This window comes from Manis pentadactyla, chromosome 1, assembly GCF_030020395.1.
Source record: "Manis pentadactyla isolate mManPen7 chromosome 1, mManPen7.hap1, whole genome shotgun sequence".
In the NCBI taxonomy this organism is placed as follows: domain Eukaryota; kingdom Metazoa; phylum Chordata; class Mammalia; order Pholidota; family Manidae; genus Manis; species Manis pentadactyla.
This window is the reverse complement of record NC_080019.1, coordinates 194,910,123-194,934,159: the sequence shown is the minus strand read 5'-3', so window position 1 is coordinate 194,934,159 and position 24,037 is coordinate 194,910,123. Positions and strand designations below refer to the sequence as shown.

Genomic DNA, 24,037 nt, shown 5'->3' with positions numbered 1-24,037 from the left:
ATCCGAGCCCAATCCTGAGGGATCGGGGGTTTGGAGACGAGGGCCAGATCTGCTCTGCCCAGGAACAGGGCTGCCCTCAGAGGGCAGGAGGGCAAAGGCACTCTGCCGGCATCTTCTGCCCTGGGATGCGGGCCGGGACCCAGCGTGTTGGTGCTCCTGTCCTCAGGCCTTCACACCCGACCCAGTCACACCGCCGCTCCCCTGGGTCTCCAGCGGGCCGGTGCCAGATGGGGGGGCCTGCCAGCCTCCCAAACCGCCTAAGCCGACTCTTCCCCATAAATCCACTCACCTGACCGTCTACCTGCCATCTCTATCTACCTACCCCGTTTCCTGCAGGCCCTATTTCTCTGTTGTCGCCCCATCAACCCTTGTCTCTCCAAGTCACCTCCCCCGAGTAGCCCCCATCAGTCCCGATGACATCTCCTTCCAGAGCTGGCCTGCAGCTTGAGGGGCAGTGGGGCCCTGCTTGCCCTCCAGGGATGCCTCCTCCTAGGCAGGGGTGGAGTGGGACACAATCCAAGCAGTCACTTGGGCCACAGGTGCTCCTGTGGTCCCCCAGCCCCCTGCTGCTCCCCCTGCTGACGGCCAGCCCCAACATGCTCCCTTCGTGTGCAGGGAGGAACCGTGTGTCCCCAGGCCCACAGGTGCAGCTCTCTTATCAGCGGCCTTTGCTGTGTTGTGTTACCCTTGAATCTAAACATGAGGACATGACTTGTGATCCTGATAGTGAAGGGGGAAGAGCAAAGTGTTAACAGGGACCCCCATCCCCAGGTGACTCGGACTCCTTGGAGAGGAGGGAGGGGAGAGCAGGCGTGGATGCAGGGTGCTAGGAGCTGGACCTGTGGGCCCGCCTCACCCAGGGCCCACTGCACGTTCCTCCCACGCAGCAGTGCCAGCCTCCGGGAGGGTCAGGCCATCGGTCTATTTACTTTAGTCCGTAGCCCAATCACAAGGTTAACGAGTTCAAAGTTACATTCCTTATCACACTGTTAAGACTGAGTGAGGACTTGAAACCTGCCCCTGCAGGAGTAGCCCTTGGCGGCCTTGCCTTTATCGCAGAACCACAGGAACGTCATAGGTGTGGCTGGGCTGGTCTCAGGTGCAAGAACCTGTCCTGGCTTTAGCACTCACCTGTGACGTCTGTGCTAATGAAGAGAAGCCTTTAAAGGCCAATTTGTTTAGTGAAGTACTAGCTAGAGGTATTCTTCTTAAGCTCGGTGGCATCATTTCCATCCAGAGAATGTGGGCCTGACAAAGGCCTCTGATTTAACATTATTATGCAATTATTCCACATGGCAAGGATGCCATATGCCATAACAGTGATAGAACCCAAAAGGTAGCATTTGGTCTACTGAGAAAAGCCCACAGAGACAAACATGGATAAAATATGTGTAAGGGAGATGTAAAGGACTAATATCCTTAATATATGAAGAGTTCTCAGAATAAATCAGGAAAGCATTTACCCTAGTAGGGGACATCTTTTGATTTAGCCCACCGGAGGAATCTGTCACTCCTTCGTCAGGTGACAGCCCCCAGGTACCACCTCTCTCTACTTATGATTTGAATGGGCTTCACCTCCAGACATGAGCATGTGACACACCTAACCAATGAATGGCCTCCTGGGCCACTGGCTGGAACTGTTGGGCAAAGGTATGCTCTCTGTGGGTTGTTAAACTGCTAAGATGTTAGCCTCTGTTGCTCCAAAATGGAAGGAGCTACATAAAAACAGGCCCACACAGGGGAATTGGGCTGGAAGATGGTGAAGAAAAGACAGCAGAAAAACTTCATGTGAGGGTCTGGGTCCAGCTCAGCCTGAAGCCTAACATGCCCCAACCCTTCGCTGTGTAAACCACTAACAGTCCTTCTTAGCGTGAAGCAGTTTAAGTTGCATTTCTGTCTTTCTCAACCAAGCGAGTCTTGGCTAAGACTCACTAATAGCAAAGAGGGCAAAAGAGGCATTGAAAAGAAACACTAGTGGCCAATAAACATGAAAACAAAAATCCATCTTGGAAAGAACATCCAAGAATTACACATTAAAATGAATGCATACTGTTCTGGGTTCAACTGTGTCCCCCCAAAAATATTCTGAAGCCCCAACCCTCATTACCTAAGAATGTGACCTGATTTGTAAATAGGGGCTGGTGTCTTTCTAAGAAGAGGAGACACACATGGGAAAGATGGCCATGTAGAAAGGGGAGCGGAGGTTGGAGGGATGTGGTCACAGCCAAGGGGCGCCTGGAGCCACCAGCAGCCGGGAGAGGCAGGGAGGACTCTCCCCGAGAGCCCAAGGAGGAAGCAGGGTCCTGTTGATACCTTGATCTCAGACTTCTGGCCTCTAGACTGGGAGAGAATAAATTTCTGTTGTTTGAAGCCCCCCAGTTTGCAGTCCTTTGTACCCCAGGAAACTAATGCAGATAGATACTATTTCCACTTCAGCAGTTAGCAACATACTGTTTACATGTAAATTCTTTAATGTTGGCAAGGCTCAAGGTCAGGAGAACCCTTGTGCAAGACTGTAAAAGTATTTATCCTTTTTAACTTGGTAATTCCATTTTTAAGGCTTTATCCTAAGGAAAAATTTTATCTGGGAATTAATAGATTTGGAAAAGATGTTCATAATAACATTGTTTATAATAATGTGTAAAAACAGTGAATGTCTATAAATAGGAGAAATGTTAAATTAAGTGTTAGATATAATGGAATGTTAGATGTTAAAAATAATATCTAAATAATTTATGGCACAGGAAATGCCCCTTATATAAATAGAAAAAACAGGATATAAAGCTGTTCATATAGGTTATAATCCAAACTTATTTTAAAAACATCTACAATATATATTTAGAAAAAACAGAAATGTAGAAAAAATATACCAAAATAATAATGGTGATATCTGGGTGGTAGACTTATGGATCATCCAACTTTATTATTTTTTTATGGATTCTTGTTCTTATATATGATTCTTATAGTAGTCATATATTCAATTTTATTATCAGAAAAAAAATCTTAAACTTCTACATTATTTAGGGTGCACTAAGCTTTGTTTGAAACTAATATAGAAGAAACTGTCTCTGGAAATCCAAGATGTAACAGTAATGCTCAACAGAGACCCAAGACTCAGCGCATATTTGAAACAATAAAACAATTTAAATTTGGTAGCAGAGACCTAACCATGAGATGGGGCACTGCTGGGTGAGGCTGACAGCAGAGCAAACACGTGTCTGCTTTCTACACCCGCCGGTCAAGCCGCAGAGTCTGTCCCAGCCCACGTTTCAATAGGCTGTGAGCGATGCCCCCTACCCATTGTCTCCCTGTCCCCGCTACCCCCTGGCCTGTGAGCGTTCGCGCTGGAGGGACAATCACCCAGGGAACACGGAGGCCCTCCAAGCCTGAGGGACTGGCTCTAGTCACCAGTGGGCAGGGACTGCGGTCCCAAGGAAAGCTGGGGTCTGGCAGCCTCCCCCCAGGTCACCGTGAAGCTCATGGGGTAACCCTCAGGAAAAGGAGTGGTCCCCCTGAGGAGCAGTCCCACCCCACTGTCCAGGGACAGAGTGTCCCCACACCAGGCCCTCACATCTTCTCCCAGAGTTGTGCAACAAGCTCACTGACAGCCCCACCAGGTCCCTGAGACCAGCCAAGCCCTGCTGGGGGCACACCTGTGCCCTAGGACAATGGACACTGTCTCCAGGCTTGTCCTGGCTGGGCTCCAGTTGCTGTATGTCCAGGCAGTGCCAGCAGTGCCCCCAGACCACCTGCTAGTTCTCAGCCCCAAGGCTCAGCCTCCCTCCTCCTGGGACCCCAACCCCGGGCGTCTGCTGGGTGCGAGGCCCCCCGTGTGCTTTGGCAAGAGCTCCCAACTGTGGGTGGGCCATGACTGGACCAAAGGTTGCTCCAGCCCCTCCACCCACCCAGCACACGGGACGGTCCCAGCCCACCGCGCCCGGCCCCGGTCCACGACCCCAGTCACACTCTTGCTTCCCCTGTAGTCTGGTTGCTGCCGGCAGGCCTCTATGTTGTCCTGCAGCCGGCCGGCCGAGGCTGGCTCTGTCCCACCCTGGCCTGTCCAAGCCCACATCTGGCAGCCCCCAGGCCCGACCCTCCCAGGACAAGAGCTTACTCCGTGCAGATGCCTGTACCAGCCACAGCCGCACATGCACAGCATGTAGATAAGCCACGAAAGGACCATATCAAGGTTGAGGCCAGCCCTCTGGTGGCCCTGGGCAGTCTGTCAGCCCACAGAGGGTTCACGCTCCTCAGAGGTGAGGCTGGGAGGCTCAGAGCTTGTTGCCCTTGACTGGGGACTAGCTGGGCTGAATGCCGACCAGGACCGCGTTGGGCATCGGCCCACTCCCTCCAGTGTTGGTCTGGCTGACCCGGTGTGGCAGTCCACGCTTCAAATACAGGTAGCAGGGCATCTGGCCACCTCCCTTGGGGAGCACAGCTTCCTGCGTGTTGGAGGGAAGGGGGGCCCTAGGAACTGTGGCCTCATCCCGCAGCCTGTAGGAAGCCTGTGGAGGAGGACTTTCGTTCCTGGGCCTGAACGTGTCTGTACTCACCTTTCTCCCCTCCCTGATCTGGTTTTGGGGGTGGGGAGGGGGTGTCACTTCCTTCAGTCCAGTGGCACTCACGCAGGCCTGGTAGTGGTCAGGCAGAATGCCGGCTCAGGCCTAGGAGGTGCAGGGGCTCAGCACCAGCCTGGGGGCCAGGCCCCTGGGGGAGCCATAGGGAGAGTGGTGGGGCAAGGGGGGCGTGGCAGCCCCTGTTCCGAGACACTCTGCCTCGAGGGACATGGACCCGACTCTCGCTCCTTGGCATTCTGTCTGGGTCCCGGCATGGAGAGGAGGGAAGCAGGCATTGTCAGGGACTGTGGCCGAGGCGGGGCAAGACGCCTCCATTCCACACGCCCCTGTGTATGCCCCGTGCCCCAAGCCCACCCTGCTGTGTGAGAGCCCTGTCTCTGCCCCTCAGCGGAACCTTCTGGCATCGCCTCTGCTAGCTCCACCCCTAGTCTGTTCCTCGCCCTCCACCACCACCCACAGCCCTCACGGGGAAGTGTCCCTAGGCCACCAGCTTCCCTGGAATACCCTGTCACTGAACTTGCCTGCTATTTTGACGCTGTTCCCCATGAGCCTTCGCTGCACTGGAGGGGGTGCCTCAAAAGCACCCTGCTCCACCACCTACCCACTTGGTGTGACTGGGGCCACATGCCACCAATAAAGAGCCTGTGGCCCAGGTGGATGTCACCACCAGGGCTGCCCTGTGGGGCTGGGGGACCAGGTAGGGTCAGAGTCAACAAAGTCGCTTCCTCCACTGCCCTGGCTGCTGCCCACAAGTCGCGCGTCCTGGGGGCCTGCTCTGTGCCCAGGCCTGGGGGTTCAGGGAAGAGGGACCTCTCAGCCCGTGCTCCACAATCAGCCTGGGACTCTGAGGGTGTTGCCGGCCTGGGTGGAGGGTACCCGGGACTCCCTCTGGTCCGATAAGAGCCCAGGCAGACCCCGGCTGGGACTGCTGGGGTCTCTAGTGCTTCTTCTGTCTTTTTAGGTGCTTAACCTTCTTTTGGATTCCTTTTAGACCACAGTATATCCCGTCATCCCCTAACTTCTCACACCTGCTGTCAGACACTGCCAGGGGCCCCTGGGGCACCCACTGCAGGCTCAGCACCTGTGCACCTGTTCTGAAAAAGCAGCCCCACTGGTCTGCTGACCTGAGACGTTGGCAGTTCCGAGTCTTGACCTTGGCACAGGTCCTGACTTGGCCTGCTGATCTCGGGTCTGTGGTTCATTTGTGAGAAGAAGTTTCTGGAAACTTCTTTGCAGGCCTTTGGATGACCCAGAGATTCCTGGCCCTGAGGCAGGGCTGGTGGGGCCTTCTTCCTTGTCCAGGCAGTCTCCAGAAGCTTTGCCCAACCTAAAACCCTCACCTGCTCTAGGTGTTTTTGGATCGAGCTGTGTGGCACAAGAGAAGTGTACTGTTATCTCCCCACCTGACTTCAGTTCCTTCTGGCCCAGCAGGGGCTGCAGGGGATGCGAGCCTGGCGGTGCTAATGCACTGGACTTTGTCCGCCGCCTCTGCCTTTGCTTGGCTCATTAGTTGTCACACTGTATTGGTGGGGTGTCATTGTGGGGTGCTTGGTCTGGGGACTAGTTTATGGTCATTTTTATTAGCTGATGCCGATGACATCTTTGCTTCCTCATGACGCAAGTCTGTGTTTTCTTTTTAAACAAACGACACAATAATAATAGGGAGAACCATGGAAAGCAGGTCAGAAAGAATGCAAACACCTATTCAGACGTATTGAAAAAGCCTGACGCAGAGCCACGGAGGTGCGTGTCCTCCTGGGCTGTCACAGCCATCAGGCCTCCAAGTCACCTAGGCAACCGGGGGGATGAGGCACGCTTTGTTCTCTGGTCCCCCAAGCCCTGCTTTGGTGGCCAGAGCCTGCAGGCCCCCAGGGGTACCTGGGAGCCCCTTGGGTTCCAAGGTTCTGCCCTTGGCCCCTGGGGCTGTGCTGTCCTGAGCTGGCTGGGCTGGGTGTCCGGTCTGGACCTCAGACGCCTCTCAGACAGCCACACCATCTCCACCAAGTCTCCTGGAGAATGTGGAAGGAAAGGTTCATCAGAGAGACCAAGAAGCCAGCATGGGGGAGGAGGACAATGAGGGGTTAAACAGGGGCTCTGTAGCCACTTCCCTAATGGAATTCCAGGCTCACAGCTAAACCCATGACTCTGATGACCCACTAATGACACAAAAGATGCACCTCCTATGGCTCAAAAAGGCGGGATGCAAATCATACACAGAGGTCTCAATACTATTTTTGGAAGAAGATTGGATAGAATAACATCAAACTGTCAAGTACATTATCAGCACTTTATGTTTTCATCTTTACACATTTCTGTATTTTCTAAACTTTCTACTGACCATTTTCTATTGACTTTTATATTTAGAAAAAGCCACGTGCTTTACAAGAAAAGACCAGGCTGCTGAGGGAGCATTTGTCTTGCTCCCACCTGACGCTACTCCAGTGGCCTGGGATCCATCTAGAAGCTGCAGAGCCAGTGGCCTGGCCTCTGTTACTACCTGTCCCTGCTTCAGCTCACCCCGAAAACCTGCTCAGTAATGGGGGGCATCCTCCCCTCTCTCCCAGGGTCTGAGCTGGGCACACTGCTTAGCCTTCCAGAGCCACGGGGACTCCCCCGCCCTCCTGGCCTCCCTCCCTCCCTCCTTCCCCTGCTGGGAAGCCACACTCCAGACCCAACCACCTGGCAAACTCCCAGACCCCGTTCCCCATCATGGTTCTGCCTGGTGATGCCCCAGCCCTGGCTGAACCACCCCCATCCTGGCCCAAGCACCCCAGAGAGAGGTCACACACCAGTTGGGGCCATCTCTCCTACATGCCATTCAACAATGCTGAGCATTCCCACCAGGGCTGCCTTCCAGCTGGGAGTGGTCAGGGTCTCCCCTCTCCTCCTCCCCCTGATGACGGCCCTTGAGAGAAGGCACCACCTGGCCCTTCCCATGGTGCTCACCCCACAGCGCCAGGCACCCAGAGGTGTTCCCTGAGCCTGGCTAGACGTCTGCTGGGTGACTCCCTTGGCCCCTGCATGCCAGGCCCCTGGTCCCTTCTCTTCCTGCTTTATCCCTACTCGCGTGTCTGTCACAGTTCAAGGCAGAGTTGGGTCCTGCTCAGTCATGCTTAGCTGCAGAGCCAGCACAGTTCTTGCAAAGAGTAGAAACTCACGTATGTTTGAATGAGTGAATCCTTCTGCTTGATGCCAGTGGACACGCTGGAGACAATGAGAACCGCCATGTAGAAGCCTGACATCTTCCAGGAGTGGGTGCTCTGCAGCCCCTGCCCAAAGCCCAGAGTACAGGATGTGGCCACACTGGGGCTCCTGGCTCTGTTCCCTGGTCTGCACAAGGCCAGAGCACCCCCAGGGCTCCTGCTCTGCAATGTGGAAGACTGGGAACTTTGCTCCCCAATTGCCTGGAACTGCCCTCCAAATGGTGGAGAACTGGCATATACAGATGCAGTTTTCTTCCAAGTGAGGACAGCTGGTCAGGGCAAGTGACACCCCAGCAGGTTGCATGACATTGCCTTTCCTAAGCAAGCTCTCTGGTGAGTACCAGAGTCTCTGTCCGTGGTTCCTGCTGACTCCACACTGCTCCCCTCTCCCCAGCCGGCAGCTCCAACTGTCTTCGGAACATGGTCATGGAGGCAGGCCTCCACAACCTGCTAGGTCCTGGGCGGGGCATCAACCACAGCCTGCTTTCCTGTCAGGCACCCCGGTTACATACAGCTACAGGAGTGGGGCCTCGAAGCCCTGGACCTTTGGAGTCAAGGGCCAACAGGCCACGAGCAGGAAGCTCCTGCTGGTGTGTGGGTAAGAGCCCAGCATGTTGGAATGAAGCCCTGCCCATCCATGGATGCCTCAGATGCCAGGGCCTCTACCCCAGCCCTAACGCCCCCAGGACCTGGGATTCCTTCTTTCAGCCTGAGGAGGGCCTGGACCAAGGAATATGGCCATTGCTGAATCAGTCACAGAGAGAACGCACCCAGAGGAGAGGTGGCATAGGAGATGCCCCTAGAGGCCAAAATGTGGAGGTGGGGAGGTGTTTGGCGAGCCAGCTCACTGGGTCCCCTGAGTTAGCCTGTAACAGCAGGGCTGCCCCTGAGGGCGAGAGCTTTCCTCCCACCCGCCAGACCCCAGACCAGGGGCTGTAGGTCCCTGATACTGCCCGTGTTTATTAGCATGCCCATGTCAAGCTCTGCAAATGGCAGGCTGCAGGCAGGACCAGGGTGTCTCCCAAGGCCCAAGCACCCATCTTACTTTCTGACACCTGGAATCGTGGGGCTGATGCCTTAAACCATACAAACCAAATGAAACAAAGCCAGGAGGACAGAGAAGGGCCTCGGGTACGAGGACTGTCCAACAAAGTGCCTATCTCACACTTGGTGACAAGCAGGCCATCTTGGAAGGGACACTGCCACTCCAGCACCCGTAGTGACCAGGGAACAGGCTTAGAACCCCACCAGCTTCATTTGCATAAATGCTGCCTTCAAGCCCTGCTCTCGCTGTGTGTCTTGATTCATTGGAGAATTTCAGGATATGCTCATGCTCAGCACTTGGGGTGCCCAGCCAGAAAGCGTGTGAACAAGACCCACTTCCTGTTGACAGGGTCTCCAGTCTCAAGATCCAAAAACAGTAGGATGAATTCCAGAAATGCTGCAGTCATAATACAGGCTTAAGAAATTCCAAACGGAAAAGAAAACTGACTGCTTCTCCCAAATCTTCTGCAAAAACAAAAGAAGTACTATCCTCGCAGACCTTGAAAGCATTTCTTCCAATATGTTAAGTGGGGAATTCCTTGAATCATGTACTGATGTCTATAGAAAGACACCCTATGTATTTCTTTTCTTCAACCTGTGCAAAGCGTGAAAGACTAGAAATCTAAAAAGATGTCAGGGATTCTGGAAGAAATTACAGTCTCCAGGGGCTAAGGCTATAAACACCAAATAGACAACTGAAAGCAGAGGCCAGCAGGGGCAGATTCCAGAGGAGCCCCCCTGGGGAGATGACAGCCATTCTGGGTCAGCCTTGTCCCCTGCCCTGCATGCGTTCTCAACAGCACAGTCTCTGGCCCAAGGGCCTGGGGAATGGCCACAGCTCCCACGAGGCTGCTTGAAAGCTGGAAGCTCGGGCAAGGCTGGGAGCAGGGGTCAAGGGCACCTGGGTCCAGGGACAGTCTCTGGAAAGGAGCTTTCGCTCTTTTGGCTGTGGTTTTTGCTCAGCACTGACAAATGTTTCCAAACAGCCAGCCAGGTGTTTGTAAACACCTGCGACCTTTCAAAAGCCTGGCTAAGAGCTGGGGCTGGGTGGGTAGGAGCAGGTGGAAAGTCACCTGGGTGAGCCTGGGGAGAGCTCCGAGGTCACAGAAGGAAGGGAGCAGATGAGTACATCTGGTCCCTGGTGTCTTCACTCTGCATCTTGGAACTAAGAATAGATTAGGGGGATCCCCAAAAGGGGAGGGAATCAGTTGTAAAGTATTCAGCTGGAAGGAAGTGAAAATATTCCTCCACATTCTTGGTGGATAAACCTGGGATTGATAATGAGGACACTTTGAAAGACTAAGGAAAACTTTGGGACCATTAGTGTTCTTGAAAGGCCTTCCACACAAACTGGCCCACAGACAACTTCCCAGGCTGGGGTGACTGGAAATATTTCACTGTGTATCAGGAAAAGCTGCCGCAGGCCCGCCTGGAGCCCTTACCCGTCTCTGAGCGGCTGCCCACGTATGTATGGGAGCCTCTGCAAGCAGGGTTCTAAGCTCTGTATCCACTTCGCTTCATTCTTGCTCCCCACCCCCTTCTATGAAGTGCTGTTCTTAGTTAATACAAGGGAAAATGATTCTAGGCTAGAAACAAAATTTAATCCTAAACTGCTGCTTTCCTAATGTTTAAATAATACCATTTGCCCATGGCCTGTCTTCCCTAGAAAACGTTTCATTTTCTGATGAGTTTTAATGGAGCACGAGCAGCAATACCAACAGAAATGTCACCTGCTGCCATTTTCATTGTGTACCCTCCCTTCTGGTGGGAATGAAGCTGTCTGGCACCTCAGTCCTGCCCAGCACGGGTCCCCACTGCACAGCCCCCCTGCAGCTCTAGGCAATAGCATGGTGGGGCCAGGTCGAAGGCAAAAACAATCAGGAGTTCCCAGTGGGCATGCAGCGAGTCCAGTCCGGCAGCAGAAGTCCTTCCCACAGCTGACCCCACCTATTGGCCTTCTGGGGAGGGGCCACTCCCCCAAAGGGCACGTTTCTTTCCTTGTCTGCACACAGAGCACCTGGGCACTCTGAATCACCTCCTTTTTATTGAGGGGGTCACTGGGTTTCCCAGGACTCTGTTCCCAAGTCCATTTCCACTTGGACCTGGGCTCCCAGCAATCAGCCTTCCCCATCTCCATCCTCTGGGTTCCTTCCTTAAGGTGGACTCCGTGGACGCCACATACAGGACCCGAGCTTCTCCCTGCACCAGCGGGCGTCTGAGCAGCAGGTTTGGAGAAGGGGCTGGGGGGCTGACACCTGAAATCGTGGGGCCGATGCCTTAAACCATACAAACCAAATGAAACAAAGCCAGGAGGACAGAGAAGGGCCTCGGGTACGAGGACTGTCCAGCAACAAAGTGCCTATCTCACACTTGGTGACAAGCAGAAGTCCATCTTGGAAGGGACACTAACACTCCGCCTGAGGTGGACAAGGCTAGGAGAAGCCCTCTGATATTTGCACGCAACAAAGGTAGTGCAAGTCGGACCGTCAGCCGGCCTGCACGCCTGCAGCTGCCGCCTCCTCTCCGGGGTGGGGCGTGGAGCTGGCGGGCTGTCCCCAGACCCCCCGAGGCCCCAGTCCCCGAGTCCGTAAGGCTCCCTGAGGCCCGCTTGGCACTTGCCCTAGTGGAAGGCCCGGGACCCAAACCCCGACAATGAGGACCCTGCAGTAGCTCGAAGAGGACGGGGCCGCAACTCCACCGCACGTCGGGGCTTCGGACCCGCGCGGAGCCAAGCCTTTCGGGGAGAAGGGGTGGCCCGACAGGCGGCCGCGCGGGTGGGAATCAGCCTGCAGCGCCCACGGCACCCGGCAGGGGGCGCGCGCCCGCGGGCCGGCGGACCGGGCGCGAGGGCCTCCGCCGACCTCCGGCGGCCAGCGCCCCTGACGTCACCGCCTCGCGGTCGCCACGGCAACGGCCTCACCGAGCGCGCGTCAGAGCCGCCAGTGTCTTGGCAACGGCCCGATCTCCCGCTCCCCCTCCGCCGGGCGCTGGGCTGCGCGTCGCTCTGGCGTCAAAGTGACGTCAATGGGGATGTATCAATCCGGCGGCGGCGGCGGCGGCGGGGGCGGGGCAGGGGGCGTGCCGGGGCGGGGCGGCGGCGCGCGAGGCGGGGCGCGCGGCGCGGGCCTCAGAGCTGACATGCGGCGCGGCCCGGGCGGCGGCTGTGGCGGCGCGGCGAGCGGCGGGGCGAGCGCCAGGCGCCCAAGCAGCGCGAGCGGCCGAGCGGGCGGCGGAGCGAGCGGCGGCCCGGCCCCGGCGCGCGGAGGGCGGCGGAGGTGAGGTGGCGGCGCGACCGGGGTGGCTGCCGCCGGGCTCGGGGCTGCAGGTGCGCGCGTCGGGTTCGCGGGCCGGGACGCCGCCGGGCTCCCCTTTGTTGTGGGTTGGCGCGGGAGCGGGTCGACGCCCCGCCGGTCCGGCGGTTGGGGTCTCACGGGGAGCGGGGGGCGGCGAGGGAGCGGGTCGGGGGTCCGAAGTCGGGATGCCGCCGATCATCGGCGGCGTGGGGGCCGGAGGGCCGGGGCTGGAGTGCAGCGAGTGCGGGCGGCGGGGCGGCGTGGGGGCCGGAGGGAGCGGTCCGCGCGGCCGCGGGGTGGGTCCCCTCGACCCGGCTGAGCGCTGCCCGCTGCCCGCAGGTGCGGCCCGGAGCCATGGTGATCATGTCGGGGCCGAGCGGGGCCCCCGCGGGCTCGGGCCAGGGCCAGCAGAAGCCCCTCCGGGTGGGCTTTTACGACATCGAGCGGACCCTGGGCAAGGGCAATTTCGCAGTGGTGAAGCTGGCCCGGCATCGAGTCACTAAAACCCAGGTGCGTGGGGCGGACCGACCGGCCAGTATAGCCCCCAGCTGGACCTTCCTGGGGTGGACCCTCCTAGGGCCGGGCGGGTGGAACCCCGCTGTGCGGCTCGCCTCTTAGTGTCTAAACCCCGACGGTTTTTAGTTTGGTAAAGGAAAAAAATGCTTTGTATTATGATTCTGTAAAATTTGTATAAATATTATGGGGCAGCAGGAAGGATAACGACCAAATAACCCAGGAAGCAGCAATTTCCCACGCAGAGCTCAAGCCTGGAAAGTGAGCCAGCAAAGGCTGAGGACATTTAACACTGACCATTTTAAGTAATTTTAATGGTTACTTTGGTTATTTTCCCTCAGCTTTTGTGGTGACCTTTCAGGGACATAAAGTGTTTTCAAAATTAACCTGCAAAAAAATGAAATGTGTAAGTTAGGTTAAGTGAAGTTTTTTTTTTTAACAAAATACCCTTTTTTCTTTTAAAAATCTGTAGGTTGCAATAAAAATAATCGATAAAACACGATTAGATTCAAGCAATTTGGAGAAAATATATCGTGAGGTTCAGATCATGAAGCTTCTGAATCATCCTCATATCATAAAGCTCTACCAGGTATGAGCTCAGGTTTGCCTTCACTGTTGACTTCTGGCAAGTGTTTTTTACTTTTACCAATGTTAGTGTGCAATTTCTCTTTGGGTGTATTTGGGTGTCAGGGAGTTTTCTACAGTAAATTGATTGTTGTAAGCTGTGTGGATGAATTCACAATTATTCTCCTGCTTTTGGATTGTAATTGAGATTTGCTTCATTAAAATTTTATTTAGCATTGTAATTCGTTCCAGTTTTAAATGCATAGAGGCTGGTTGTTATATTTACTTTACTGGAAAAACAGACCACCTGATCTATGTTCTGCCACAAGTCAAGCATTTCGTGTATATCAAATTTGAGCAAACCTAGGGACTTCCGCCTTTGCAGATAATTATTAAACTTTAAAACCAGCTGCTCTTACCAGTTTTCATAAACCTATCTTTGCAAAGGCAGCAGTGAGTATTTGTCCGCCTGGGTTAAACTCTTCCATCAAAAATGGGGAGATAAAAATACTTTTGCCCTGGTGAGAGCAAGGAACTTGTCATTTAATCCACATTAAGAATATGCCTCACCCTGTTCGTCTGTTGGTTTGTTTGTGACTTTATTTTTGTTCTCATGTTGAAACTAATAAATTATATTTTTGGAAAATATATGCTGATTTAATTAGGACAACAGAGCAGTCTTTTTACCTAGTTGACCACTTCTACAAAGATGAAATCAGCTCTATTTGCAGAAGAGTTAGTTCTTTGCAGGTGCTTAACATTTCATATGGGTGCACTGGATGCAAGCTCCTTTTGACGGCTTTCGTGAAGCCCCTTGAACCTGAGATGACTAGGGGATGTGTTGTGTGTGCATGCAGCTGGCAGGGCTAGACAGGCAAGTGGTAGGAGAGAACTGTAGCAGAAAATGACCCTGCAGAAGGCTCCCCTCCTCAGTTAAAATGAGTGAAGAAGTGGCATCATCCGGGCTTGCGTCCTCCCCTGAATGATGGTTTACTCAGCGCCACTAGTTCAAAGCCCACATCACGTGCACTATGGTTTGTGTTCTGTTTTTGTTGTAGGTTTTAAGTCGTGCCACTTTGATAATACGTTTCCTCCATGGTCACTGATGTCAGTGCCTGAGAAACGTGCCCGGCCTGTTTCCGCAGGAGTGGGCTGACCCCTGTGTGTTTTGACTTCACTGGAGGGATGAGCCAGCGAGTACCTTCCTTGTTTTCCTGTCCCTCTGCTGGCCCATTGTGTACAGTAGCCCAGCCAGCGAGACACACTACCCGTGTGGTCCCAGTTAGGGGTCTTTTTTGGGGCGACCTTTCTCATTGTTCCGTGTGTTGCTGTCGCTGTCTGAAGCGGCAGGGTTCAGGGGTAGCAGCAGTAGCTACTGCTCTGGTTTTGACACCAGTGTCTAGTTTTCATCCAGCTGGCCCAGGACCCAGAGCCTCTGTGAAACGTTTCACTCTTTCTTTGAGGCTTATTAAAAAACACTGTTCCTCCTAATTCTTTTTCCATCTTTTTTTTTCTTAATTGAAAAAAGGGATAAGTAGTGGTCATCTTACTTGGCACTCTCCCACCCATTGAGGGCAAGGGTGGTTAAAATTCTTGCATTGTCTTACCTTTTCTTGTTAGATTTACGACTCAAAGCAGTTGTCTTTACGGTGGCTTTTTAAAGGACTAATCTTTATTTTGAACCCTTTTTCTGTAAGAATGTATTATCTATCCTTCTCCTGAAATATTTAAAAATATACAACATGAGTTTGTTTTATTTCTTTCAGTGCCAAAGATTTGAATTTTGCCTTCTTGATAAGTTATATTTTAAGCTCTTTAAAAACTTTTTTCAAAGGGAAATGAAATTCTCAATCAGTAAGTGAACCTTTAGGTGTATTTGACATTGGCTGCTGCTGTTGACACGCGCTGGATAGTTTGCTGTATAAAGAGCAGCCTGCTGTAGCTTACGTGGCCAGGCCCGCTTCACCGCCTGAGTCCTGTGGTCTGGGCCGCTAGTGGACGGGGGCACTTGCTGTCTGTTTTTCAGCTGGTGCTGACCGTTGGCTTGGACAGTCTGTTGCTGGCTGGGCTTCTGTGATAAAGGAGAGTTCTGATACACTTAGGCCTTTTTTTGAGAGTAATAATGTTAGGATAGGCAAATTATCAAAGAATTTACCCCTGATTTTTTAAAAATTCTTTTTGAATGGGAATCCCCATTTGTTTCTTTACTACAGAAGTTTTTCTTTTCTTTCCTTTCTAAAATAATGAATGCGGTCATCCTGGAAAAGTTTAAAGTTTCCTGGGGTTCCTGTGGGTTCTTATATCATCCATGTGTCCCCTTTGAGCACAGTTAAATGTGGTCTTTATGTTTCAGGTTATGGAGACAAAGGACATGCTTTACATTGTTACTGAATTTGCAAAAAACGGAGAAATGTTTGGTAAGCCACCCTTATTTATGATCTGTCGGAAACAGTGGCGCTGACCCGTGAGGCTTTGCTGTGCCGCCCTTTGGGTCCGCCCACCTCAGCCTTCACATGCTCCCTACTCGTGCCCAGACGGTGGCCTGGCCTTTGGATTTGGGGCTACTGCTTTGCTTTGTCACCCTTCAGATTATTTGACATCGCACGGGCACCTCAGCGAGAGTGAAGCCCGGGAGAAGTTCTGGCAGATCCTGTCGGCTGTGGAGTACTGCCACAGCCACCACATAGTCCACCGGGACCTCAAGACCGAGAACCTGCTGCTGGACGGCAACATGGACATCAAGCTGGCAGGCAAGGAGGCTCACCCTGCACCCAGGGCTGCTTCTGTGTGAGGGGCACCTGCCAGCGAGGACCCATGCCTTCTGTGCACACACATCTGTGGACCTGCGGCCCCTGCCGTTTCCACCGTAACTTCTCCATCTGTTTCCTTCCTCTCAGATTTTGGATTTGGGAACTTCTACAAGTCAGGAGAGCCCCTGTCCACGTGGTGCGGCAGCCCCCCGTACGCAGCCCCGGAAGTCTTCGAGGGGAAGGAGTATGAAGGCCCCCAGCTGGACATCTGGGTAGGGTCCTGAGTGCATGGCCTGTGTCAGGACAGCGCGCAAGCCCATGGTGCCGACCAGCACAACTTGTGCCAGTGCTAACTCGTGGCCGTCTGGTCCTTGCAGAGCCTCGGTGTCGTGCTGTACGTCCTTGTCTGCGGGTCTCTCCCCTTTGATGGACCTAGCCTGCCGGCTCTGCGGCAGCGGGTGCTGGAGGGCCGGTTCCGCATCCCCTTCTTCATGTCTCGAGGTGGGTGAGCGTGGCTTCTCCCAGACGGGCGGTGGGTGCCAGCCTGCCACAGGACCTGCTGGGTGACTGGGAGGGGAGTGTGGCCAAGGAGAAGGACTTTGTATACTGGAATGCCTGCTGGACTGTCTGCTGAGTGCCATCAGCTCTGTGCATCAGCCCTGTGTTTCTGTGGCGTGTTCACTAGAGGCCTGCAAGAAACCCAGCCCACTGGGTGTTTCTCAGCACCCCCTTACCAGACAGGCAGGGGCCTTTGCTCTGCAGGCTGCAGAGCTGCTGAGGGCCTCTTCTCTGGAGCCCCCTCCCTGGGCCAACCCTGGGCTGCTGACCCCTCCCCAAATCCCACACGGTCCACACACACGCTTTTCTCTGCCATCCAATAAAGATGTTTGAGCCCCTGCCTACTGAAGTGTGTGGTCACAGCAGAATGGGGACTCGAAGTGGTCCTCTATCGGGGGACAATAAGGGACTGTTGCCCCCCAGGGCCCTGATACCCTAGTTGGTGGCTCTCCTTGGTGGCAGGTCTGAGCTGCTGGCACAGGCCTCCACTCCTGGCTCAGTCTTCTGCAGGAGGGTGGCTTGTCCGCCTGCCCACATGAAGCGGACATGCCCTGCAGGTGCTGGGAGTGGGAGGTGGTGGTGGACCGTGCTGGCAGGCGGCCCGTGTGGGCTCAGTGCTCCTGCCCTGACTGCAGACTGTGAGACGCTGATCCGCCGCATGCTGGCCGTGGACCCCGCCAAGCGCATCAGCATCGCGCAGATCAGGCAGCACAGGTGGGTGCGGGCCGGCCCCACCCCGCCGCAGCCTGCCTGCCCGGCCTTCTCCACGCTCAGCTACAGCTCCAACCTCGGCGACTATGACGAGCAGGTGCTGGGTATCATGCAGACCCTCGGCGTCGACCGGCAGAGGACTGTGGAGGTGAGCATCCGCCTGGCCTGCATCCTGGGTGGCTACACGAGCCATGCCCTCTGAGCAGCTCGGGCAGGAGAAGCAGGCACTTGCCAGCCAAATTAAAATGGGAACATGGGCTAATTCAAGGGTCAGCTTGTCCACTCCCCTAAGGAATATTCTTGGCCACCCAAGAATAACCCTGCGAGCAGTCTTGTCGGGGCCTCAGCGGCTTGCGGCACATCTGGGCACCCCCATGCGGGCACCCTGCCACTTTGCTCTGCTCTCTGTCGGCCTCACCCTGACCCCGTGTCTCTCTGTCTCCCCAGTCCCTGCAGAACAGCAGCTACAATCACTTTGCAGCCATTTATTACCTCCTCCTTGAGAGGCTGCAGGAGTATCGCCACTCTCAGCCTCTGGCCCGCCCTGGCCTGGCCTGGCAGCCGAGACCCAAGAGCTGCGATCTCAGCGGTTTTGAGGTAGGGTGTCACCTCCTCCAGCCCTGCCCTGTCCCTCTGCCTTGGGTTGTGTTCCCCTGTTAAGAGTCTCTTGCTCAGACACGCCCAGGGCAGGACTCAGGCTGAGCCTGCTGGTCCCCAGGCCCTATCCATGCATACTAGGCACTGGGAGTCTCCATGTGAGCCTCAGACCAGAGGCAGAAGACAGGGTGCCGGCTGCCCTGCTGGGGGTCAGGCACTGCCCTGTGGCCACTTACTCATTGTCAGTCCTTGGGGCTGGCTGCTCTGCGTCTGCTCCTAGTCCTCATGGAGCATGCCCTTGGGGAGGGGTGTGCGTGTCCTGAGCCAGGTCAGCTCATGGTGTCATCAGCACAAGAGCAAATCTGGGCGCTGTTAGCAGTTGTCCCTGAGCCTCCTCCCTGATGGTATGTGTCCTCCGCTGGCCCACAGGTGCCTCAGGAATGCCTCTCTGGTGACGTGTTCCGGTCCTCCCTGCTGGGCCCACAGCCCCAAATCTTGGGGCCATCCCTCCTGCAGGCTGACTTGGACTGTGACCTCCACAGCTCGCTGCAGGTGTGTGAGTGCCTGTGCTGGGTGTGTGTCCGGGGTGGGGGACCCAGCAGGGGTGACGACCCCCACCTGGGTCTCACGGAGCCCCAGGATCGCTGGTTTGTGTCCATCCCTGCAGCCCTTGCTCTTTGCTGTGGACACCGGCTGCGGAGTGTTCCGGCATCGGTCCGTCTCCCCCAGCAGCTTGTTAGACACGGCAATCAGCGAGGAGGCCAGGCAGAGTCAGGGCCTGGAGGAGGAGCAGGAGGCACAGAAGCCCCTGTCTGGCAGCACGGGCCGGAGGCACACGCTGGCTGAGGTCTCTACCTGCTTCCCCTGTGCCCCTCCGAGTAAGTGTCCCTGTGGGCCAAGAACACAGCCTGGTGAGGTTACGGCCTAGCCTGTAACAGGCTGATGCAAAACCTGTGCTGGGCGGCCTCTTCTGATTACAGGTCTGTGGCTTGCCGTTTGCACATCCCCTGAGGCCACACAGACCGAACTTTAATGCTGCATGTGGTTGTTTGGTGGCGGGCACAGTGTGGGGCTTGGCCGCTCCCAGGTGCTGGGAGGGTAGGTCCTCCGCCCAGGCCCCTGTGTCCTGGGTCTGAGGGCCACCTCTCAGCTGCAGTGATAGGCACACCACATGGAGGCTGGCCATCGAGGCTCTCCAGTCTGTGGTGGCCTCTGGCCAGTATTCACTCCCTCAACCTAGGTTGAAGGTAGAGATGGGGAGGTTGTCTGAGTGGGCTGAGAGCCCAGGAGAGGAGGCAGCATGCATGGAGGTCAGCGCCCGCTCCTTCTCCGGGGCTGCTGTCACCTTTGCCTCAGCAAAGACTGGCAGGTGCTGGTGGGTGAGGGTGGGTGTGGGGCCCTGTCATGAGTGCCATACCCCCTCTGCAGGTATAGTCATCTCCTCCACAGCGAGCCCTTCGGAAGGCACCAGCTCCGACAGCTGTCTGACCTCGACAGGTGACAGCCTGGTGGAGCTCAGTGGACGGCTGGCTGCTCAGGGGCTGGTGGGCACCTGCTCCCCGCTCAGCCTGGCCTCTCCGCTCCTGGGAACTCAGTCGGCCACCCCAGTGCTACAGGCTCAGCAAGCCCTGGGGGGAGCCGCTCTGCTCCCTGTCACCTTCCAGGAAGGCCGGAGGGCTTCAGATACCTCGCTCACTCAAGGTGACTGCCCCTCACGCTCACTGCCACCTGCCCCAGGACATGCAGGCTGGGGCCTGGAAGGGTTTCTGTCCTTGGTGGTCAATGGCATTCCCCTGTTTGCTAGCGGGCATGGGCAGAGCAGCGCTCCCCAGGCGGGCTGAAGGTACTGCCCAGGTTGTGGACGGCCTGGTCTTCTGCAATGGACCCAGCCTCTAGTGGCCCCAGAGACATTTGGCAGTGATGCTGGACAGCAGCTCCTGGCCTGGACAAGGGACCCTCCCCAAAGCAGCCCACACCTGGCTGCCTGGGCTCCCACCATGCCACCCTCTCTAGTCCTGTGGCACCATGCACCCTCCTCCCATGGAGGATTCAGGGTATGCCCAGGCACGTCTGTTGGGGTTAGACCCCAGCTGAAGATGACCTCTCAGCCCAGGGGGGGTGTCATGAAAAGTGATGGGATGGCCAGAGAGCTCCCTTGACCTGGCAGGAGACCTGCCTCTGCTTTGCCCGCCCCCTTCCCAGGGGCCTCTCCTCCTGCCCCCACCCTGAGGCCTGGAAGCCCCAGCAAGTTGGGGCCGGGGCCGGGGTCCATAGACCGTCCGGTTTGCCTCCCCGCAGGGCTGAAGGCCTTTCGGCAGCAGCTGAGGAAGAGCACGAGGACCAAAGGGTTCCTGGGCCTGAACAAGATCAAGGGGCTGGCCCGCCAGGTGTGCCAGCCCTCCTCCTCCAGCCGGGCCACAAGGGGTGGCCTTAGCGCCTTCCAGCTGCCCGCCCAGAGCCCGGGCCCGCACGGCAGCGGGGCTGGCAGCAGGGAGGGCCGGGGCCTGCTGGAAGAGGTGCTGCACCAGCAGAGGTACGCCCGCCCTGCCCCCCCAGCCCCAGGGCACACGCGGGCAGGCTTCTTCAGCGCCCCTCCCTTCCGTGCCCTTCCGTGTAGTCAGAGCCAGAGGAGGCTCTCCCACCCCCAGTGCAGGGCGGCCTGGGAGGCGGGCCTTGTTTCTGCAGGAGGCGGTGGGGATGGGGAGCCAGCAGGTTTTGCCTCTTTGCCACCTGCCCATGAGTTGGGGATGGAGGGGGCATGAGTAAGAATATCACGTCTGGTTGGCATCTCTGAGCTGCTTTAAAGCAAGATGGAGAACGGGAATGTCAGGAACTGCTTCAGGGATTCGTCACACGGAGCACTGTGTTCTGAGCAGCTCCGGCCGCGGCTCCTCACGGCTCACCCGTCAGCCCTGTCAGCCCGGGCCGGGGAGGGCGTGTGCCCAGCCAGTGTGCCACTCACCGGGAGGAGCAGTGAGCAGAGCAGCGGTGACCCGTGCTCCTCAGCTGTCCCTTGTGTCCCACCAGGCTGCTCCAGCTCCAGCACCACCCCGCAGCCCTGCCCAGCTGCCTGCAGGCCCCCCAGCTGCCCGTGGCCCCTCTGGTCCTCGCCCCCTGCGGGGGCGCCCTCCTCATGTCGGGACTTCAGAAGCAGCTAGGCCTGGAACCTGGCCCACTACTGCCGCCCCACCTCCTCCAGGCGGGGGTCTCCCCGGTGGCCTCAGCAGCCCAGCTTCTGGACACCCACCTGCGCATCAGTGCCACCACAGCCCCCCTCTCTGCCCCTGCAGCCCCACAGCTGCACTTTGCCATGCTGCCCCCGAGCTTTGACCCCTTGGGGCTGCCGCAGGGGGACTGTGAGATGGAGGACCTGACCTCCAGCCAGCTGGGCACGTTCGTCCTGGTGCAGTGAGGACAGGACTGTGGCCCTGCCACCGCCTTCTGGCACCGGCCAGCTGACTCTTCGAAGCAATAATTTCAGAGTATGTGAAGACATTTCTGGACTCAAAGCCAATCACTTTCTAGAAGAAAAACAAGCAATATGTTTGGTGTTTTGGCTTTTTAGTTTATTTTTGTTTTATTTTTTCTTTGCACTGAGCAACTACAACTATGAGTAAGGATCAGAAACTTATTGAAGAAAAATACTCATTGAGGGGTGGGCGGATGGGAAGGAAGACAGCTCCAGGGCCACAGCCAGGGTCAGGAGTGGCGGGCGGCGGGGGGACAGCAGCCCCCTTGTCCACGGTGCATCCGGGGCACAGCAGGGATCGCCTCTAAGGAACCAGCCTTGGCTGTGGGAAAACGGGTGGGCATGTGTCTGCGTGGCTGTGTTTGTTCTTAGCTATGGAGTCTCCACTTCTGAAACATTTATGCTTCAAATGGAAACTGTGAACTTTCTGCTTTATGTATCAGTTTTTAGAAAGCTCTGATGACCAGCCCAGGAGAAGATAATCTTGGAATTATCTCCCCTGACGTCAGAACCTGGGGCTCATTTTTCTTATTTTGGATGAGGAGTTTTGTAAACGGCTTGAGAATCGGTTTTCTAGGTTTCTTTGCAGGAGGTGCAGGGAGGAATGTAACGGGGTAGGTGGCCCTTGGTTGGCCTCTGTCCCGGGTCACCTAATACAGAGCCCTGGGGCACCTTTGAGGTCCTGGAGAAGTTTCTCCCTGCTGCACATCTTATTTCTGCTGCTAATTAAGTTTTTATGCATTTCATTATCAGGGTCCAAAAAGAACAACTCATGGGGGTAAGGGGGTGCAATACGGCAAGGTATGGTTGTCCGTCAGGAATGGGCGGAAAACGGGGTCAGGGGTGGGGGCCCTGCCTACCCGGCAGGTGTGATGGATGGGCTGCCCGCCTCACCCAGGCTGTGCTTGTCAGGCCTTTGTTCAAGACAGTGAAATGAGAGGTCAGGTCAGTGTTCCAGCTTTGTTTCTCTTTTAAAGCAAATACTGTATATGTATATAAATAGGAGACAAATACACACTACTTATTTTTATATTTTTTACTACACTTCTGTGTTCCTGTTTTAAGTTTCCCTCTCTGGTAACAGAAAGCGTGAGAGCCAGGTCCGCGAGGAGGGGGAGACAGGGTGCGTCCTTGCCTGGCGGTGGGCTAGGGCGGCGGCTCTGAGGGTGAATGGATGGCTGCCTCGCACCCGCACCGGGCAGTTGGTGCCCTTCTCCACCAGGTGCCTTCGACTCACTCGGCCCTCACACCCAGCAGTATTAAGCAGAGGCAGTGGTGGCAGAAGGTGGCGTTAAGAGGCCGGAGGCCACCCGCCTTCCTGGAGGGCACAAGGCTGGCAGGGTGCATGGAGGCCCCTACCCTCGCCCAGCCCAGCTCTGCCCGCCTGCCCTGTCCTCCGGCCACCGCTGCTCTGTGGCTGTCCCAGGACTGGGCCGAGAACTGTCCTCATGCCTGACCGCAGAGGAATCACCAAAGCCTCCTGCGGTCCTGCCAAGATAGGGGAGAATCAGCGTCCTGGGCAACCCCGGCCTTTCCTTCATCTCTGTGGGGGTTGCACAGCTGACCCCACACTAAACCGTGTCCCCCTTTTAAATGAACTTCTGTCCTGACGCCACAGATCAAAGGCCTCAGAACTGTGACAAGCACTTTACTGCGTGAGGCTTCCTTGTTGCTGTGAGGCGTGTTTTGTGTCTTTGTAGGGGTGTGATGTGTGTTCTGGAAGCTTCCTGACTGTGCTCCAGGGCTGCAGCAGCCTGTTCGAGGGCCTCGCAGTTGGTCATGGTAGATATAATTGGGGTTTTGTTTTTACCATAACTGAATTATTTCTTATGTTATCATGAGAAATGTATGCCAAATGATTAGTAGATATATGTTTTTTAATTTAATATTTAAATAAAATATCTGAGGGAAGAAAACTTTGACTCCCTCCCTTGGTTCATCTCTGTGGTGCGCTTTCCTTGTGAGCTGCTGCCTCCGGCCTCACTGAAGCCTCTGTGGTGCCCGCTCCTGCATCCGCCTCTCCACAGAGGCAGCCTGGCCATGACGGGGGGCCCAGTGGTCGGCACGGCTGGTGGCTCCGTCCAGGTGCCCACACCCAGGGCCTTGCTGGCTCTGTCCACTCGTGTCTTGACAACCAGGTCTGTTTGGGGCCGGTTCTTCCCTCCCAGGCCACCACCTGCTCTCTGCTCCCCACTCTCAGTAATGTTCTCTGAATCCATTTATAAGGCAAGGATTGGGGAATATCTCACAGCCAAACTCTTTCCTGGTCTCCTAAATTTTGTCTTTGCCACCTTCTGGCAATAGGGTGGACGTGGCTGCCAAAAGAACAGGATTCTCTTCGTTTTGATGCCTGGCAAGTATTTTTTGGTTAAAATAAGCTCTTCAACCTCTTCACACCCATTAGGATATGGTCATTATCAAAGTAACGTAAATTGGTGTGGGTGAGGGTGGGGAAAGCGGGCCCTCATGCAGCAGGGGAACGCACGGTGGCATAGGTGGCTGCTGTGGAGAACAGTGTGGCAGTCCCTTAAAGAGGTAAAGAACCACCATATCATCCTTCAGTCTCACTTCCGGGCATCTGCCCAAAAAAAGTGAAAATGGATGTTTACACACCCACATTCACAGCGTTGCTCATTGTAGCTGAGGTGGAAACAGCCCAAGTATCTGTCAATGGACGAGGGTAATTGTGACAAATGCCCACCCGCACAGTGGGTATACTCACCCCAAAGATCAAGGAGGGCCTGGCACCCCACCGCAT

At 55.7% G+C, this 24,037-nt stretch overlaps 1 protein-coding gene across 3 annotated transcripts; it reads left to right on the top strand.

The window, feature by feature from the left end:
- The first annotated feature begins 11,948 nt into the window (after positions 1 to 11,948).
- On the top strand, positions 11,949 to 23,213 carry SIK1 (salt inducible kinase 1). 3 transcript variants are annotated; one of them, XM_036911988.2, is made up of 14 exons: positions 11,949 to 12,099; positions 12,457 to 12,627; positions 13,103 to 13,219; positions 15,548 to 15,611; positions 15,783 to 15,944; positions 16,092 to 16,216; positions 16,322 to 16,445; positions 17,138 to 17,361; positions 17,661 to 17,810; positions 18,240 to 18,362; positions 18,478 to 18,688; positions 19,239 to 19,511; positions 20,109 to 20,343; positions 20,838 to 23,213. In XM_036911988.2, the coding sequence occupies exons 2-14, from the start codon at positions 12,472 to 12,474 to the stop codon at positions 21,220 to 21,222; spliced, it is 2,349 nt and encodes a 782-aa protein (XP_036767883.2). In that variant the 5' UTR covers positions 11,949 to 12,099; positions 12,457 to 12,471; the 3' UTR covers positions 21,223 to 23,213. The 3 variants fall into 3 exon arrangements, with proteins under 3 accessions (XP_036767883.2, XP_057361002.1, XP_057361001.1); XM_057505018.1 differs by having other exon boundaries at positions 11,966 to 12,149; XM_057505019.1 differs by lacking the exon at positions 12,457 to 12,627 and having other exon boundaries at positions 11,951 to 12,099.
- Positions 23,214 to 24,037: the final 824 nt, after the last annotated feature.